General features: G+C 25.5%; 1 protein-coding gene and 1 pseudogene across 3 annotated transcripts; one reads left to right on the top strand and one right to left on the bottom strand.

Moving 5' to 3' along the window:
* Positions 1–565: 565 nt before the first annotated feature.
* fwe (calcium channel flower) lies at positions 566–13,781 on the top strand. Of its 3 annotated transcripts, none has more exons than XM_015521160.2 (7): positions 566–1,003; positions 9,804–9,924; positions 9,990–10,071; positions 10,151–10,276; positions 10,420–10,527; positions 10,688–10,803; positions 11,151–13,781. In XM_015521160.2, exons 1-6 carry the CDS (start codon positions 1,001–1,003, stop codon positions 10,800–10,802), a joined length of 555 nt encoding a protein of 184 aa, XP_015376646.1. In that variant the 5' UTR covers positions 566–1,000; the 3' UTR covers position 10,803; positions 11,151–13,781. The 3 variants fall into 3 exon arrangements, with proteins under 3 accessions (XP_015376646.1, XP_015376645.1, XP_015376647.1); XM_015521159.2 differs by having other exon boundaries at positions 10,688–10,828; XM_015521161.2 differs by lacking the exon at positions 10,688–10,803 and having other exon boundaries at positions 579–1,003.
* A 2,170-nt stretch (positions 13,782–15,951) lies between these two features.
* LOC149061289 (uncharacterized) lies at positions 15,952–17,640 on the bottom strand (annotated as a pseudogene).
* Positions 17,641–18,530: the final 890 nt, after the last annotated feature.

The raw sequence follows: 18,530 nt of genomic DNA, 5'->3' as shown, positions 1-18,530 counted from the left end.
ACACTCTACAGTGACGGAAGCAATACCGGAAGGTGGAAACCGTCGTCGGCGGGTGGGAACAGAACCGCCGCGGAGCAGGCTGACAAAATTGATGTAACGACGGTGGTACTGGTGGTAGGATAGTACCTCCACGGGAGTATGGTATTATTATTATTTAATAATCGGTTACTAATGTTACTATTATATTTACTGTCGACCGGGACGGATGGAGTCGACGCGAGCCGATACGACACGAGAAAAGCGAAGCGAAGCTGATCGAAACGACAACGAAAGCGGAATGATGGTGATAATAATAATATTATATTGTAATGCGTCGCGACTTTGGTATATTTTACACGACTACGGTGTATGTAAATATCGAAATTATTACTTAAAAAATAACAATATCACGCAACGTAAACGTGAAATTTTCCGATAACGGGGCTCAAAAGCTGATAAGAACGCAGCTACATCGCACGCGAAAAGAAGACGCGGGAACGAGCGGACAACAATTTTCTACGGCAACTAGTGCTACCGACGATTACTGCTAATGTCGTCAAGAACGACGTCTTATCTCGGACGAAAAAAGCGATAACGTTGATGTCGACGACCAGCTGGTAGTAGTTGTTGTTTTCGGTCCAGAGTTCCAGACGTCCAGTACGGCAGTACAACACATTCCACCTACTCCAGTTCACAATCACAGTTCAGTTACTAGTTCAAGTTGTCACAACATATTTTGGCCCTGCGGACGCACGTTCAACGTTGTCAGCTTGTCACCAGTGGTTGTACTCGCTACACGCACGAATCTCGACGTCGTATATCATTTCGTTTTATCATTTTTCTGACGATAACCGTCGCAATCGCGTTTTTATCCACTGTGGGATCAATCAATCGGTCGACGGCATCAGTGGTTGTTTAAATCCGTTTGTGACCCGTATTCATTCTGTTTGCCGACGACCCACACACACTCGCGCCCACAAACCCGACTTCTAGCTCCACCCGTCCACGTACAACCCCTATCATGGTGAGTTCGTATAATAATGTCGCCTTCGTTTATTCTGTCGATTGTTATTATGCTTATTTTATATATTATATTTATTTTTACTAGCATTGCATCGAATTATTGATTTTTGTTTCGAGTGTAGTACTTAAGCCTTCGGCGTAACTAGGCTAACATACATAGGTAGGCGTAATTTTATTGTACTCTACCATCTGCAGGGAAACAATTGCATTTTTCTAGCTCTTGGATTTATTTGATGATATTTAGTTTTATAATTGTATTAATTTGGTAGCAGCTGCTAATAATAATAATAATAAAATAATATATTGATTAAATTTTATGATTTTATATGGATGACGTTTTACCTACCAAGACTGTGATACTAATACTTTGATATGTTCACTATGAATAGGTATATAGCCTGCCAATACTTTTATTAATTCAAAATCACTAATAGAATAGGTGTATGTTGGACACATTGACATACTAATCTGATCAGATGGCAAGTCGTTGAATGTTGAAAAAATGTGTTAAGCTACTGGAACCTCAATAACTCTAAATGATCGTGGGATAAAAAAAGATTTTGAGCTATAAAATTTTTGTGTGTACATATTTAAATAGAGTGCTCAGGTATTCCTTTAAATTATTGAAAATGTGAGTTATTGAGTATACTTTAAAAGCAGATCAAGCTTGGATGTTGTTACATGATATACAAAAATAGTTATTATTCCTATATTTAATAATAATACCAAAGCTAAAATTAAATTATGCACTATAAAATAATAAATATGCATTAAAAAGGTTATATATATTATGCAAAATATATAAAATAAAATTGATGTTATGTTAATTAAGGATGGTTAAAATTAGCCAGATTTTCAAATAAGCTTATTTTATTAAACATGTGCACTTACAAATAAACTGCTTTTACTAATAATATTCCTAGAATTTAAATGGTCTTTTTACTTCACAATTTTGGCATACTTAGTATTTACACTAAGCAAATTAAAATAGAATAATTTGCTTAATTGTTTACATAATCTCAATAGACCTTTAATAGATTAATGAATTTAATCTATAGTATGGCTGATATAAATATGATTTAAATTAGCACTATAATAATCAAGTTAATTTCCAATTAGAATGATTAAACTTTAATTTATCAAACCAGTTTTAATGTACATAAATAATATGTTAAAATATAAATTAATAATATGTTAGATAAAAAATGTGTTATTTTGTTATTGCGTTTTGAACATAAGGTACCTATTTAAGTTTTGTTCACTCAATATTATTTTGAAGGTGTTTATATTCTTATTGAATATAAATCACACATTCCAATATATGTTAAGTACTGTTCATTATTACTTTAATATGTGTTAGTGTGTGACTGAAATCAACTACATTTTTACGCTATTCATAAATTCTTCAAAAACGACAGATAATCTAAATTTTGTTTTACATATTACTTTTAAATAACCATTTAAAAAAAAATTAATTTAAATGTATATACCTACCTATTTTATTTTGTTAATCATAGATCTAAAATAAAAAAATAATTAATAATATGATAGTGGTTTTCGGGAGTTGTTGGTTTTATAAAGATATGTATATTTTATTGGTATAAAATATAAAACATTTATATAGTACACTTTGTAACTTATGAATTAAACTAAATATTTCAAAAAGTCACTTTTCAAACTCCGAAATAGTTTTTATGAAAATAATAGTTGAGACTAAATTAATAATAAGAAGTACTTTTATACATTATTTAAAAAAAAAAATAAATATTTTTTTGAAAATTGGAAAGACTATCACTACTATGATTAGAATAGTTCTTAGAAAATGCTGGTATACATTTTTAGATTACTGAAAATAATTGTTGGTTTATATATTCTAAAATTTTGTTTAAATTAATCAGTTGATTAATTTGCTATTGTTTATTATTCAAACTTATGACCCTGTTATACTAATCTACCAAGGTCTTCATCATGTCTACTCCAATACACACCTATCTTATTTGTATGTGTGTTAAATGGATACCATGTAATTCTAAGGGCCAGTTGTGGCATAACTACCTTTTGTATATATTTTTTTCTTTTATATAAGTTGATATATAACATATGAGTAGGTGAATCAATACGTCAGTACCTACATTAATATGTAATAGATAGAAGCAGGCAGGGTGGGTGTTACAGGTGTAATAACACCCCCCCCCCCCCAGACCATGGTATACTTATTATTTTTTATCAAGATAAAGATGCATCATAAGCACGAATTACCTAAAATCGTGATTTACACTTATTTATCAAATTGAAGTATATTAGTTTATAGTACGATAACAATAATGTAAAGCACTAAAGCCGGGATCCGGCATTATTATTTAAATAATAATAATTATAATTATTATTTATTATAATATATAAATATATTATTTAAATATTCTGTTACGTTTTATTGATTACTCGTTTCATGCACAATTTAATATATCTTTTTATGCAGCGTGTAAGAAAACGTTTACAAATTCTTAATTATTGATTATTTGATTATCACGATAAACTATTGTATACCTACGTAAAGTTATCAATTTTGTGTTTATAATTTTTCAATTAATTTTGAATAACAAAGCCCCCCCCCCCCCCCCCTTAGAAATTTCTAGCTACGTGCCTGGATAGAAGTGTTATTCTATATATTTGTTAATAACATTTATTGTCCTTTTAAGAAATTTTGGTTAAGCCATAGTGGCCCAAGGATAATAAAAGATTTAATATATTATATTAAAATGTAGGTATTTTATTTCTAAAATTCTTACAATGCCTTATATTAGTCATTATTATTTTTTCTTTAGTATATTAGTCATAATTTTCACAACTAGCATTATTAATATAAACATTTGTGTGCTTGTTCACAACCACTTTATGATTGTAATGTTTCATTTACATTGATTGAGTATTTATTATCCTAATATATGTAGCAACTAAAATTTTTTCTGTAATAAAGAAGATGTAACTAATAAATAAATACCTGCTTAAATAATTTTAAAACAAATATAATGTAATTATGCTTAAAGTATTTACTGGGGTATTTACATTTTTTAATACTAGGGTTTTGAATAATAATTTAATAGGTATAAAATACTATTACATCACTTCTAGAAAGTATCATTGTGTTATCTAAATATTTTAATTGTTATTAATCCAATGTTATATACATACATTTTCATGTTTAAAAGTGTTAGGTTTTTATACTTATTTATTTTGGTTAACTGTTTTTTTTTTGTGGTAGTTTTTGGTCAAACACCATTAATCCATTGACGAATAATAAGTGAAATACTGCATTACTTTAGGTATGCTATATTTAATTGGTGGGGTGGCTTGAAATATTTATTTATTTAATTAGCCATTTATAGGAGAATTCCACTCTACCATTTTTTTTTTTTAGAAATAAACATCTATACACATTTCAACATACCAACTTACTCTAGTCATAATTTTGTGTTAAATTTATTATTCTTATAAAAATCTTGTATTTTTTTATAATAATTCAAAATATACTTAAAAATAAATTTGATTATGTTTTTTAAATTATAATCAAAATATAACTAAAGTCATTATGTTGGAATGCTTATACCTTGGTGCTCCAAAATACAATAGTGTGGTAAATATTAATAATAATAATAATACAAAATTATAATTACCCAAAAGAAGTATGATTTTTGATAGAGCAGATTCTACCATTAAAACTGAATTTCCCAAAAAATAGCTAATGGACTTTTAGTCAAGACAACAGCAAGAGTGTTGACTTATTTATATTGATTCCATTAATTATTTTTGAATCTATATAATATAATATCTATGTAACTGCATTTTTAATAATAAAAACAAATATAAGTTATTCTTTTTAGAACAGATGTTAGAAGTAAACTTGTACACCCGCTTGTACAATGATGTTTTAAATATACTACTGGACATTGATTTATTTTGCATAAATGCTCAACTTTCATAATTAATTTGAAAATTATGATAACCTTCTAATCAAAGGTATCATAAATGAGTATGTATTTACTATTTATTTAATTTTAGCTGATAGAAAAGAAAAAAAGGAAAATTCTATTTTATCTTAATGATTTTAATAAAATTCTATACACACCTTAGGGTCCATAACAATTTTACATTAAATTAAGGCTGCTACAATACCAAAAAGTCTGAGAAGCACTGCTCTGTAGAATTTACACATCAAATTATGTAACTATAAGAGAGTACTAATCAAAGAAATCCAAATCTATAAATACGAAATTCACGATTGAATTACAATTTTCCCTACTTGTGTTTACTGTTAATTAATTTAATGATAGCTTATAAGTTATAACCTTTTATTTATAGATGTTCTGCTGCATATTTTTGGATAATTTAATATTTATAATGTTATGTTTTAATAATTTCGAAATTACCTACTAAATTAGTGATCATTAATGAATGTAGTTGCTACTTAATTATCTAATCTACAGACCGAGAGTAAATAGTGTTAAAAAAAAATGATTAAAAATACTTGATAAATACCAAACTATTTCTTTTATGTATTGTATAAAAATGTTGATGTTACATTCTTAATAAAATTAAAACTAACACATTAGATATTTAAATATTGGTTTTACAGTTTTGAAACTTTTCATCTTTTGTTAGAATTCTGAAATGCCTTCTCTGAGCTTTGCTACAAATACGAATTTGAGATAAGATTATGAATTTGTCACATACATTTTGAAAAAAAAGCCATTTTTAAAATGGTTATTTTATTATTCTAAAAAATAATACCTAAAATACCTTTAAATTTTGTTTTTGTGTATTTTTGTCTTTTTATTGTGTATGTTAGCTAATATAATATTAAAACAGCTTTAAAATGTGTTAAAAATTATGATAAAAATTTGAAAAGTTTTGAAGATGTATTATAGATTTGGTTTAAAAGAAAAAAGTTAAATTGTTCATAACTTTAGGTATACTACCAATTATCATAATATGATAATTTTGGTTACCTCTTATAATATCTTAATGTAATTAAATTGTTTTCTGTCTTCACTAAAATTTAATGGTCAGATGATATTTGTAAATTGTAATACTAAGAAGTACAGTTTACATTTCTACTATTATTATAGTTCTGTAATTATCATCTACTTATTTGAAAGTGTTGGAATTAATTGTATCAACATTTAATATATTTAAAAGCTTTTTTACTAGTTTTGTTTTTAGCTTATAAACAATGCTGTTTTTATAATTATATTTATATTATATGTTCACCAAATTTTTATCTGGTTGTAACTATAATTACATTTAGAAATGGCGGTTTTAAATAATCTTTTGTCATGTTTAGTTTTTTAAATAATTATAACAGCTGTGTCAATATTAATAAATCAAAATAAATTCGATTACTAATTATAGTAAATGTAAACACATTTAATTATTCTGTAACCAGATAAGCGGTGAATAATTTCTTAAATTGAGATGTTTCATTTGTTAATAATGAATAACTGTCTTAGATATATTTTGTTATTGTACACAAAAAATATTTAAAAATTATATTCTGTGAAAGTTGCTAGATAATGTATATTGCACGTATGTAAAATTTGTTATGTTTCTTTGTTAGGTTAATCTATTAAAATTTAATACAACAAAATAACTAGAATTGCTATTTTTGGAATTAATAAGTAATTTCGTTTAAATTTGAACTTTAAAAACTACAAAAAATTTAAAAAAATATATTAAAAGAAACTCTTTTACACAATTTTTTAATTTTTTGATTAAAGAATGAACAACTTATGTGGGACTTTGCCTTAAATTTTTAATCATTAGGTCAGAGGTGTCCAACCTTTTGTGAAGACTGGACAACATCATATAGGTAGAAGTTGTTGTGGGCCACATACTTTTTTTTAATAATAATACATTCAAATTTAATGATTAAATTATATTCTATAAAACAACAATACATTTTTTTATAATTTCACTATAGCGAATAATAAGCAGAAATATTTTTACAGTATTAATATTTAATTATAAGTACACAGAAGACAGAGAAATATATATATTTATAATAAACTTGTGCATCGGCCTTTACAGTTTATTTGATGTTTTATAATTGTATATTCTTAAAATAAATTTGTTCTCGTAATATTAATATATTATATACAATTAATTTATGGTTTTTATATTGAAGTGAGGGCCGCATAAAAATCGACAATGGGCTGCATGCGGTAAAAGAAATAAGAATTTTATAAATTTTTAACTACAAAATAATTTGTAAATTTTCTCAACATTTAAACTTTCGAATGCTTATTAAAAAAAATGGTGGTTATGTTTTTTAAATATTTTTTTATTAATATTGTGGCAAATGCGACATATTCAATTTTCAAGCTTTTTGATCAACGAATAATATTTGATTGACATTTAAAGAAAAATAAAAAACTAAAAAAAATGAAAATTTCTTGACATCTCAAAGCAAATAAAAATATTTCAAAATTTTTATGAAGCATAAAAAATTAAAATAAACATAAGGTGTACATTACAAGTATCCATGGGAAATTTGTTTTAAACTTCAAACACTTATAAACATTTAACTTGACTTTCTGGTAGACTTTTTTTGGTAAAGATAAACTAACCTATGAATAATATTATACAAAATTTTAAAATTTGAGATATAAAAGAAAAATTTTTTAATCAAAATGATTTTTAAATATTTGTGATTTATAAGAATTTTGTCAAAATTTTAATTACAGATGCTTATAAAAAATGAATTTGGCACAATTACTTACGAAGAATTTTATATTACATTTTCAAGTTATCTGATCAAGTGAAATAACTATTATTGATATTAGTTTATTAAGAAATTAATCGAAAATTGAATGTGACTATAAATAGCTCTACGGGTCAAACTATTTTGAAAATTGTATGATATATTGGAAATGCTTAAATCAACAATCAGTGAAATTGTTATTATCTTTGGTCATTTTTTTTAGAGACTCCAAAAATTAAATCCGATTTGAGTTTAAATTGCTGTTTTTTGTTAATTTTTTTGTTAGTTTTTCCCGGTACTTTTGGAAACTGTTGAGAATTTTGAATTATCACTTATAAAATGCACCAACTAGATTCATTTTCCCTTAAAAAAGATATTTTAATATTGACTCATTATTTTGTCTATTTATCATGTATGTAGAGACACATGAAAAACACATACTGTGTTAACAATACATTCAGCACTCGGCTCAGTATCTAATACATTTATAATATGTTATTATATTTTCCATGTAATTTATATTGTTCATTTATTACTTTGGTATAAAATATGTAGTTTAGTTCCTATGTAGTTATTGAATTGTTTGATCGTTATCTGTGATGATTATAATAATATATCAGTGTGTGTCACCACACCGCTGCTGTACTAAAAGTTATCTCAAAGTTGTGAACTAACAAAATAAAAAAAATAAAAACGGTTATTAGTAAATATGTTGTAGTTTATTAAAAATAAAAGTTTTCAATACTGTATACAGTTTGGAAATCTCTGGATTTAGAAATTAAGAATTTTTTAGTATGTAAATGTTTTTAACTAAAAGTAGTGTTGTAAATTTCTGTGCAGATTTAATTTAAATAGTTTTTGAAAAAACATTTTTCCCATTTTATTTACATTATAGTCAGTATTTTGAATAAAATTGATTTTTAAATAAATATTAAGTTTTATTTTTGAGGTACCTAATAATTTTTTTAATTTTTAATTGTCTCTGTTGCTACATCAGCAGTTTTCAAACTGTTTTGGCTTACGGTACCCTTTTTGAATTAAGGTTTTCTTAGAATTCTCTTCTCCAAATCATATAGCACTACTATTCATAAAACATAAAAAAAATTAAATTAATACCATTAAAATTGTTATGGGCGATATGAAAAAATAATTTGCATATTTTAGCAACCGGTGACTCATATGATTAAAAATGTCATTCTCTTATGATCATAAATTATTTATAAACATTATAAAATAAGATATGAATAAAAACAAAATATTAATTATACCCTATTTATAATGTGTCTGTTCTGTTAAATATTAAAGATAAACTAGGAAGTAACACTTAGTTAAAATCAATATATTTGTTGATTGAGCAATATAATTAGTTACTTTTTGCTCTAGGCTAATTATTGAAAACTGTACATTAAGCAGACGTTATCCTCACATGTGTTGGCCGTCTTTCTAATGTGTTTCATAGAACATTATGTGTTTGTTTTACTTTATAATTTTTGATATTCAAATGAATTTACCTATTATAAAATTTAAATGTAAAAATGAATATTATTTAGAGCACTTGTTTTGATATTTTAATTTGGATGCAATTTGTGATCATTTTAAAATTTACAATCTAAGAAAATCATTACTTGCTTTAAAATTTAAATATCAAATAAAAATTATTATTCCTTTTAACATTTTATCTATAACAAAATAGTATAGATATAATATGATATATAACATTAAATGAAATTTAATTTAAAAAAAAATATTGTTAGTACTTTGATTTTATCTAACAGTAAAAATGTATTTAGATAATAAAACACCTATCTGTGAAAGTTAGTAGAGTGTTATGTTATATTGTAATAAGAGGATTGCTCTTTTTTCTTTTAATTTGTGTTATTATTTTTTACACAGTTACATTACATAATGGTAAAACAATCTCGACAAATATGTTTATAATTATTTAATTGAGCTAAAAATAATATTGAATTCCTTGTACATTTTGTATCCATTTATGTGAAATATAAATAATTAATTGTATTTAATAATTTTTTTTTTCCAATAGTCTATGGGAGATAAAGTTACAAATCTTTGGAAAAGGGCCAGTGATGAAGGAGAAAATAGGGATGAAATTCCTTGGCACTTAAAATATGGTAGCAGAACACTGGGGACATTTGCAGGAATTGGTATGTATCATAACAAAAGACAAATGGTGTATTTTTTAATAACTATTACATATTATTCTTTTCAGTTAATTTATTCACTGGTATTTGGAATGGATTGGGATTAATTTTTTTAAACACAGATTGTTTATTTGGTGGCATTATACAATTGTATGTATATTAAGTAGTAATTATAATTTTTTTTACATAATTAAATACTTATACTAAACTAATTTATGTGTAATTTCAGGCTTCTTGGTCTTTTATTAATTGCGTTAGAAGCACCTTTTCTTTGTGTGTTTATCGATTATATGCAGAAAGTTAGTGATGTGGCTGAAAATAAACCTTACTGGACTAGAGCTGTTTTATATGCTGGGTAAGATACAATGTATTTTTTAAATATCTTATTACTAATTTTTATTGAATGAATGGTTACAATTTTTAGAAATTATGATTGACTTTTAACTATAAAATATTAGTTAATCCAGAGTTAAATTACATTGAATGTATTTTTTTCAGGCTATCGTTAGTACCAATGCTTCTATGTTTTGGCCCTAGTACATTAATAGCCAGTGCTTTAGTATTTTGTACTGGATTATTGTATGGTCTCATGTCAGTTGGGAAAAAGTAAGTTCTCATTTATGTTTATCTACACATTTTATTTATTTTATTCACTATACTAATTTGCTGATGTCAAATATTTTTTTATATTTTGTGTTTGATTATTATTGTTCTAAAAATACTGGATTTTTGTTTTGTGTTTGTTACAATACTTACTACTAAATAGAGGATCTAGGGAAGACATGGGAGCTATTGCTTCTCCTGTTGATAACGTCTCTCAACCCATGGGTGGACATCACACAACTTTTATGGAAGATCCAGATGTGTGGCGCCCCACTTAAGGCAAACTGAACTAAATTTTTAAAGTGTATTATTGCTGCTTATGTTACTAGTAGTTTATCTGCTCCAATCATTCCATATAAAATATTATGCACTTTTAATAGATACATATTTTTTAGTTCTAGTTTTCATAATTCATTACTGTAGTGACCCAACATTTATTTTACCATAATAATATTATCAAATGTGGAAATAATATTTTTTTTACCTTGGTTCAAAGAATTGCACGTCAAAGTCAAATGTATTATTTTGTATTTTCATATTAAAATTAATTTTGATGTTTTAAGATGATTTATAAATTCGTATATATATTTACTGTTTAATAATTATTTTTTAAATATTTGTTATAGAGCACCAGCTGAACAAATGAAAACAACTGCATCCACATTAGAGCCATGAGACACATACAACATTAGTGAAATATATACATTTAAGTATGATACCTTAGAACTCACTAAGGCCAATTAAAAATAATGTATTGGTTCCCTAGTGATTTTATTACCACCACTCTCCAAATGCATTCCAATATACCAGGGTCTCCTAACTGATGATACTCATTTATCTGTGGTAATCAGGTTCAATTAAATTAATAAATCAATTCAATATCTTTCTATAGTTGTGCCCATTAATAGTATTCCTTTAAAATTTATACCACTCAAATTTATAATAGATTTTCACATATATATCTTATAACCTCAATACTTATATTTATATTTATATTTATTCTATTTTAATCTTATGCATGCCATTAATATACATTAATTTTAGCTGTTATGATTTAGAACAATTTTTAATGGAATTATTGAATTTTGTATAACTGAAATATAAATATAACAATGAAAAGTGACAGCGGAATCTCTATTGAATCATATTTTTAATAATAATATTATTAACTTGTAATTTTAAAATTATTTACTTAGTTGAATATGTTTTAGGTTACTTATTAAGTAACATTAACTACTTTTAAACATTTTACTAATTATTACCATTTTCTCTTAAATTTGACTATAAATTTATAAAACCCTATAAACTTGCTTGCACCATAATAACTCATTTAAATGTTCCTGGAATTAATTTTTAATATTTATCAATTTATCATATTATAATATAAAGAAGTTTAAATACTATGGTCAATATTGGTTATCTTTAATAACAATTGTTTATATAAAATTTATTTGTTAATATGGATGTTAAATTATTTAATTTAAACTATTTCTTCATCAAGTTATAATTAAACATTATAGAATTAAATTAAAAATTAACTATTGTGTTTTAAATCACACTATTAAAAAATATTTTTCAAAGCAACAAAATTGTTTTCTTAGAGGACTTACATGTGTTTTCTTCGCCTTACATACGGACTATATAGACTAAACTCGTGTATACAGTTTGAGTAGAGACTTGCTCAATTTTGGTTCTAAAGCAACGATTTTTGTAATATATAGTTCATATTAAATAATATAAGATGTATGGAATTTATTTTTCAAAAGTTTGTTATTAATGAGCATTTTTTTGTCCTAATCTCAGAAAAATAAAGTCTGGGAATTGCTGTTCTAGAGCAAAAATATCTATTACAGAGTTGAATTGGAATAATATTACCAAAGGCAAGACGATGTGCGTTTTTTACATGATTCCTTATACATCATTCATTATATCGTTTAGAAATAGAAACTTTTCAAAATTTAAATATTTTTAAAAAAAATGTACAGTCTTGCAATTGGAAATATTATCACAATTAAATTTTGTAATTGATATTTTCATTCCAGGATCAAAATTGAGTGAGTCCTATTCAGGCTGCGTAAACATGTTTAGCCTATGCTGTACGTGTGCAAGAAAGAGAATTCATATGTAGGTCTTAAAATTAATTTTTACTTGAAAGTGTACAAAAATTATGGAAATGTTATGTTTAATATCATTGTTATTTACATTCAAAATGTATTTAATAAATTATTAAAAGTAAAGAAATGTGCTTAAATAAAATTATGTATTATTCAATATTACAAATATGTTTAAACTATGTTGAGCTTTTTAGATGATAGGGACTTGAATTGAGAAATAATTTATTTTATTGTACTATAGTAAAGAATATTGGTAACATCCTCTGATGAGTAAAAGAAATAAATAACTAAAATGTCTTACAAGTTAAAATGATTTTATATAAATGTACAGCTTATCCATATCTTCAATACCCATGAGTAAAATATTATAATTTTATTTTAACATCATTAAAAAGATGTTTGCACATTTTTTCTTTTCTGTCTATGACCTACAGGCAACATCTTAAGTATAAGAATATTTGGTATTGTTGAATTATTTATTGTTTTCAAAAATTCCAGTGGTCAATTTATAAATGAATAAAAAATAAACTATACTTTTAAATTTCTTACTATCAATAATATAAATTCTGTGAGTACAAATATATAGAAAATATGGGTTTATTCCTTCAAAATAATGTTATATACATAAGTTACTTAATAAAATTATTATATCTTTAAATTCTAAAAATTGAATAAAAGCTTTTTGACTACCATTTTATAGAAAAATTTGTATTATTAATAAACCATATTAATTGAATTTAGCCTTTAGAGTTTAGATATTTATTGTATTTTTGAAATGTAGGCAAAAACTTATTATGCATTAATTAATTTGACTTTTGAATACTAAGTCATAGTGAAACATTGGTTATTTTATATAGTTTTAATCATAAGTTTAGACTATAAACTACTTTAATATTCATTGTAAACTTATAATTGTTGTGAACTGTTGAATAATTGGCGAAACATATGTTACCTACTATATTTATACACCTATTAGTAGAGTTTATTAATAATATAATTATATATCACTAGTTGCATACCTAATTACATGTCTTATGGGTTTATAATAATATTTTTATCAGTATTTAAACAAAATATTAATCATTGTATTATTTTATGTGACATTTAAAAAAATTATTCAAAAAATAAAAAAATAGAATTGTATTTTACCTGTATACAACTTTAACATGTACAAACTTGAAGTTTGTATCATTGCTTAAACCTTATATAACTACCTAGCTATCCATCATAACCTATAATATTATATTATACATAATAATACAATACAATTAATATATATAATGTATAATATAATAAATACCATGTAAAATATGATTTGTTGAGGGTCATAGAAATATGATTGATAATATTCACAGCTTTCAGATTCTATTTTAAAAATGAAATATGTTATTTTTTAACTTACATTTTGCTGAATTTCTGTTATTTAATATGTTTCTAAAAGAAAAACCAATCAAATATTCAATTCATTTTATAGTTTATCCATATTGTTTTATATTTAAAATTTATTTTTAAGTCAATGTCTTTGACTTACAAATGTACAATATGGTATAAATGTTTTTCTTTTTTTCCGTATTCATAGTAAAATCACTAAAATTACTAAAATTTGACAATCCTTAGGGAATAACTTTATTCGTGTCGTAACATTTTATTATTCGAATAACAAATACTATTTAAGTAAACAGTTTGAGAACATAATTTTAGATTCTGAGTGTAGCGACGAATGTATTGATTTTACAATGATGCATGTTTTTTATTTTATTTTTTTCATGTGTTTATGTACACAATAAAGTGTTAAAATAATATTTCAGTTTTCAACTTCAGCGTCTTTTTCAGTTGGAAACTGAATCTAGTTGGTGTATTAGGGATGTCAAATTTTGAAATTCCTGATAGTTTTCAAAAGCACCGGCAAACAAAACAAATTAAAGAAAAACGGGAATTTTTAACCAAAATCAATTTTTGAGAACATCGATTTTAGGTATTAGTGAAACTGTAAAACAAATTACTGTAGTCTGTAGACACATGCAATTTTCACTGAATGTTTATATTGGTATTTTTTATACTTGATTAAATATTTCAAATATTTTTAAGGTGTAAACAATTTCAATTTTCGATATTTTTTTCTTTAAATGTCAATAAATTGTTACTTGTTTGGTAAAAAGGCTCAAAATTTAATAAAAGACTCCTTATATACTGTTACAATGGTAGTTAAAACATTATATATACATTGTTATATTTTTTTTAAAATAAGCATTTAATGTTTGAATTTTGTGAAAATACGTAAAATTTTATCAAATAATAATGTCTACTGGAAAGTCAAATTAAAGTATAATGAGCTTTTGAACTTAAATTTTCAGAACGTTGGATATTCACTAATTTTTTTTGTACCAATTACCAATCTGAGATTTCTGTTATTTAATTTAATTTATTCTTATATTTTGTTGTTTTTCAAAAAAGAAAAACTGTTAAAACTTGAATCCGTTTTTTAGTTTTTTATTTTATAAATCTCAATAAAATTGTATTCGTTGGGTTAAAAACCTTGAAAATTGAATACAAGGTTTCCCATGAGTTGGTATAATAGCAGTTGGTAAATATTTTTTAGTTTATTTATATATATATATTTTTTTAGGTTTTATATCCCATTGAGGGCCTTCGCTGCTTCCAAAATTTCTTGCCACTTCTCTCTATTTTCACTTCCTGCTAGTTCTGTCTCTGGTGCAATCTTTGCTAGGTCTGATTTTATAGTGTCCATCCATCTATGTCTAGGACGGCCTCTGGGTCTTCTACCATTGATTCTGCCCATCAGAACTTATTTATATCTATTTAAAGTTTAAATTTTGACAACATTTATTTAATTGAAGATTTACAAATTGTTTAGTTAGTAGTTAAAAATGTATAAAATGATTCACTTGCATAGCTAAGGATTGAAAATTTAAAACAAGGTTTCATGTAAGTAGTTAATTCTACAACAAAAATATCTAAAATCTATACAAATACAGTTTTTTTTTTATAGTTTTTTTAAATTCAAATTTGAACGAAAATACATAGGTATCAAATAACCATAAATAATAATTTTAGTTATATTGTAATTTAAAAATATTATTTTGTGGATATTTGCAATTTATAGGGTATGCGTACTTTAGGTAAACTGAAAAAAAGTCTCTGTTAATAAAATCATACGAAAAAACACGATTGTACGTAATTATTACATTTATTACAACATTTAATAATTATATGTTACAGGTATATGTATAGTTATATTTTTACAAGTTAAGGAAACTTTTATATTTATATTATAGTTACATTTATTACAAATTTAATCAGATTTCATTCTTATATTATGCCCTATAGTTGTCAAGAAGATATCAACGCTCAATTCTCCCCTAGTAAATTGTTCGCATACATTTTTTAATCGAGTTTGCATTATATGCCCTTTATGTGGTCGCTTGTAAGTTAATTGCCCTATTTCACTCAATGTTAATTAGGCGTTATAATCCCCCACTTCGTTTTTCATATTTTTCAATAATTTCCAAATCGATGGATTTTTATGCCCAACCAAATGATTAAACCTATTATTCCAACTTCCAACCTTCACACACGTTGTTGGTTCTACTACTATCCAGTAAGGTACTTTGGTGCACATTCTACGTCGGAGGAGTGTATTGAGGAGGAAGTCGACGAAACCAAATACTTAAATCGTCATCAGTTCCTATTCTATGCAAATGAGTAATGACCACTTACATAAAACGGAATCAAAATAATAAACTATAAGTCTTCCGCGTCTGGAGGAACAACAGTTTTAAGATAATCCATTCCTTTTTTGACGTGACTTAGTGGGAGAAAAGCTAAGCTAACATAGCACAAAAATGGTTGAAATTTTCGTCTGTACGATATTTAGTCTCTAAACCTAATTTTTGTATATGCCTATGAGTGCTTTGGCATAAATGATAAAAACAACCCATTATTGTTATTTGTTATGTGAATACCAATAATATTTTTAAGAGCATTAATAACAACTTTTTCGAAATCTAAATGTACTTTAACTGGGTCGGGGTAATATTTACGTTTATTACATTCGTTCAAAAATATTCTGAACATTTGTTCATACGTCAATTGTGTTTTTATTTGTAATAATGAATAAATTGCAGTTAAATAGTCACAATTGTGTTTTATACGAATAATATACAACTGTAAAAAATTTTTAGGCGCCAATTCAAAAGTTCCATCCATATACCACTCTTTAGATTGACTCGATAAATGTATCATGTTGTCAGTACCAAACATTATAATCCTCTCATTAGTGTTTTCAGATTTTATACTACTTAATTTGTATTAATCGATATATTACATTAACTTAACCTTTTTGATTGATCTCAAATAGAAATTTTAACGAAAAAAACTCAGTTTTCCTTAATTTGTTGTTTATTTTTCTTGGTGATGTTGAAAATTTATAGAATTTTTTACTTTTGACCACCCAAAATAACATATAGATTTATTTTCCTACCATAAAAAAGCTGAATTAGAAAATTGAAGGTGATGACAAACGTAAAACAAAAAATTAAAAAACATCATTATAAAAACGAATACCTATTGTTGTGTGGCGCACAGATTTTAAGGAGTTCGAAGTAGGCAATTTCCGTATTGCTAGTATGCGGGTCTTGTAAATGTGTGCGTAATAACTGATCATTAGTGTAAGTAACAGGGTGTAAAAGAAATTGCCTATATAGTGCTGGAGCACTATATTGTACACATATTGTACAAGACAGTAAGATACCGTTTCGGTGTTGTGAGCGATAACGATTTATGTCTATTAATATTTATTAAACTTTAAAATTACTCATTTATAATAGAAACTATACACGTTAGACATATTAATATTTATTATTTATATAATATAAAGACGAAGTCTATTTTAAAATAATTGAGTTACATAATAATATAATGTTAGACGTATTTAAGTTGTCTCGTTTGACCTTCCTAAATATCTTATAAATATAATACACATATTAAAAATATATTTTAATTTATAAAAACTATATTATATCTATAAATACATCTATTAGATGTGTATTTGACATTATCACATACATTTAAAGTGTTTAACGAATAATGAAAAGCTTTAATATTTTTATTTTTCGAATAATAGCTACTATAGCTTTTTATTATGCATTTATAACGTTCATGAAGTTGTCCTCCAACTTTCTCCAACCAAATCCGCCGTCCGGACCTAGCCCAAAACGCAGTAATCTTTTATTAACTAATTATAACCGAAATGTCCGAAATCAAAAAATTTAAAATAAAACAGTTTCCGAGAAAACTCAATTCATATTTTAGGGAACCAACATTTACTAACATAGTAACATGCGATATTTAATAGGTACAAAATGTTTTGACAATATTCCATTTATATTTATAGGCTTATTTCCCCAGCCCCCTCCCCCCTTCGAGTTTCGAATTGAAACTTATGTCAATCGTTTATACCTGTTTGTATCTTACATAAAATCGTTTATATCTCGACGGTTTTCAAATTATTCCAAATTCTAAGGTGGGGGTGCTTCGAAAACGAAAACTGTGATAGTCATCGGTATAGTTGTCATGATAATATGATATAGGTACCAACTACCTACTTCTATTCCCGAAGAAACCATTTTTTCGGCCCTCGTTGAACTAAAATTTAACGTCACATCAGTCACTCGTCTCCAAAATCGTTACAAATCTCCTATACCAATCGTTGCTGTTTTACTAGACAAATCCGAGAAAAACATATTTTCACTTGATCACCTCATCGTTCATTGCGTAATCTCGGTCGAGAGTGGCAAAAGCGATTCGTCTATACCACAAAGCAAAAAATTCCCTAATAATTCCCTAATAAAAATTGGTTATTTTCATAAGGAA

The sequence above is a fragment of the Diuraphis noxia genome, unplaced genomic scaffold (genome assembly GCF_037042655.1).
Source record: "Diuraphis noxia isolate RWA-SAM2 unplaced genomic scaffold, SU_Dnox_SAM2 contig0001, whole genome shotgun sequence".
NCBI classification, from domain to species: domain Eukaryota; kingdom Metazoa; phylum Arthropoda; class Insecta; order Hemiptera; family Aphididae; genus Diuraphis; species Diuraphis noxia.
Note: the sequence above shows the minus strand (reverse complement) of the source record. Positions and strands in the feature narration are given on the sequence as shown.

Bases quoted from the DNA above. Each gene is read 5' to 3' on its own strand.
- fwe (XM_015521160.2), top strand. The intron at 10,072-10,150 runs GTATGTATATTA...GTGTAATTTCAG, and splicing joins TTTGGTGGCATTATACAATT to GCTTCTTGGTCTTTTATTAA. The intron at 10,528-10,687 runs GTAAGTTCTCAT...ACTACTAAATAG, and splicing joins CTCATGTCAGTTGGGAAAAA to AGGATCTAGGGAAGACATGG.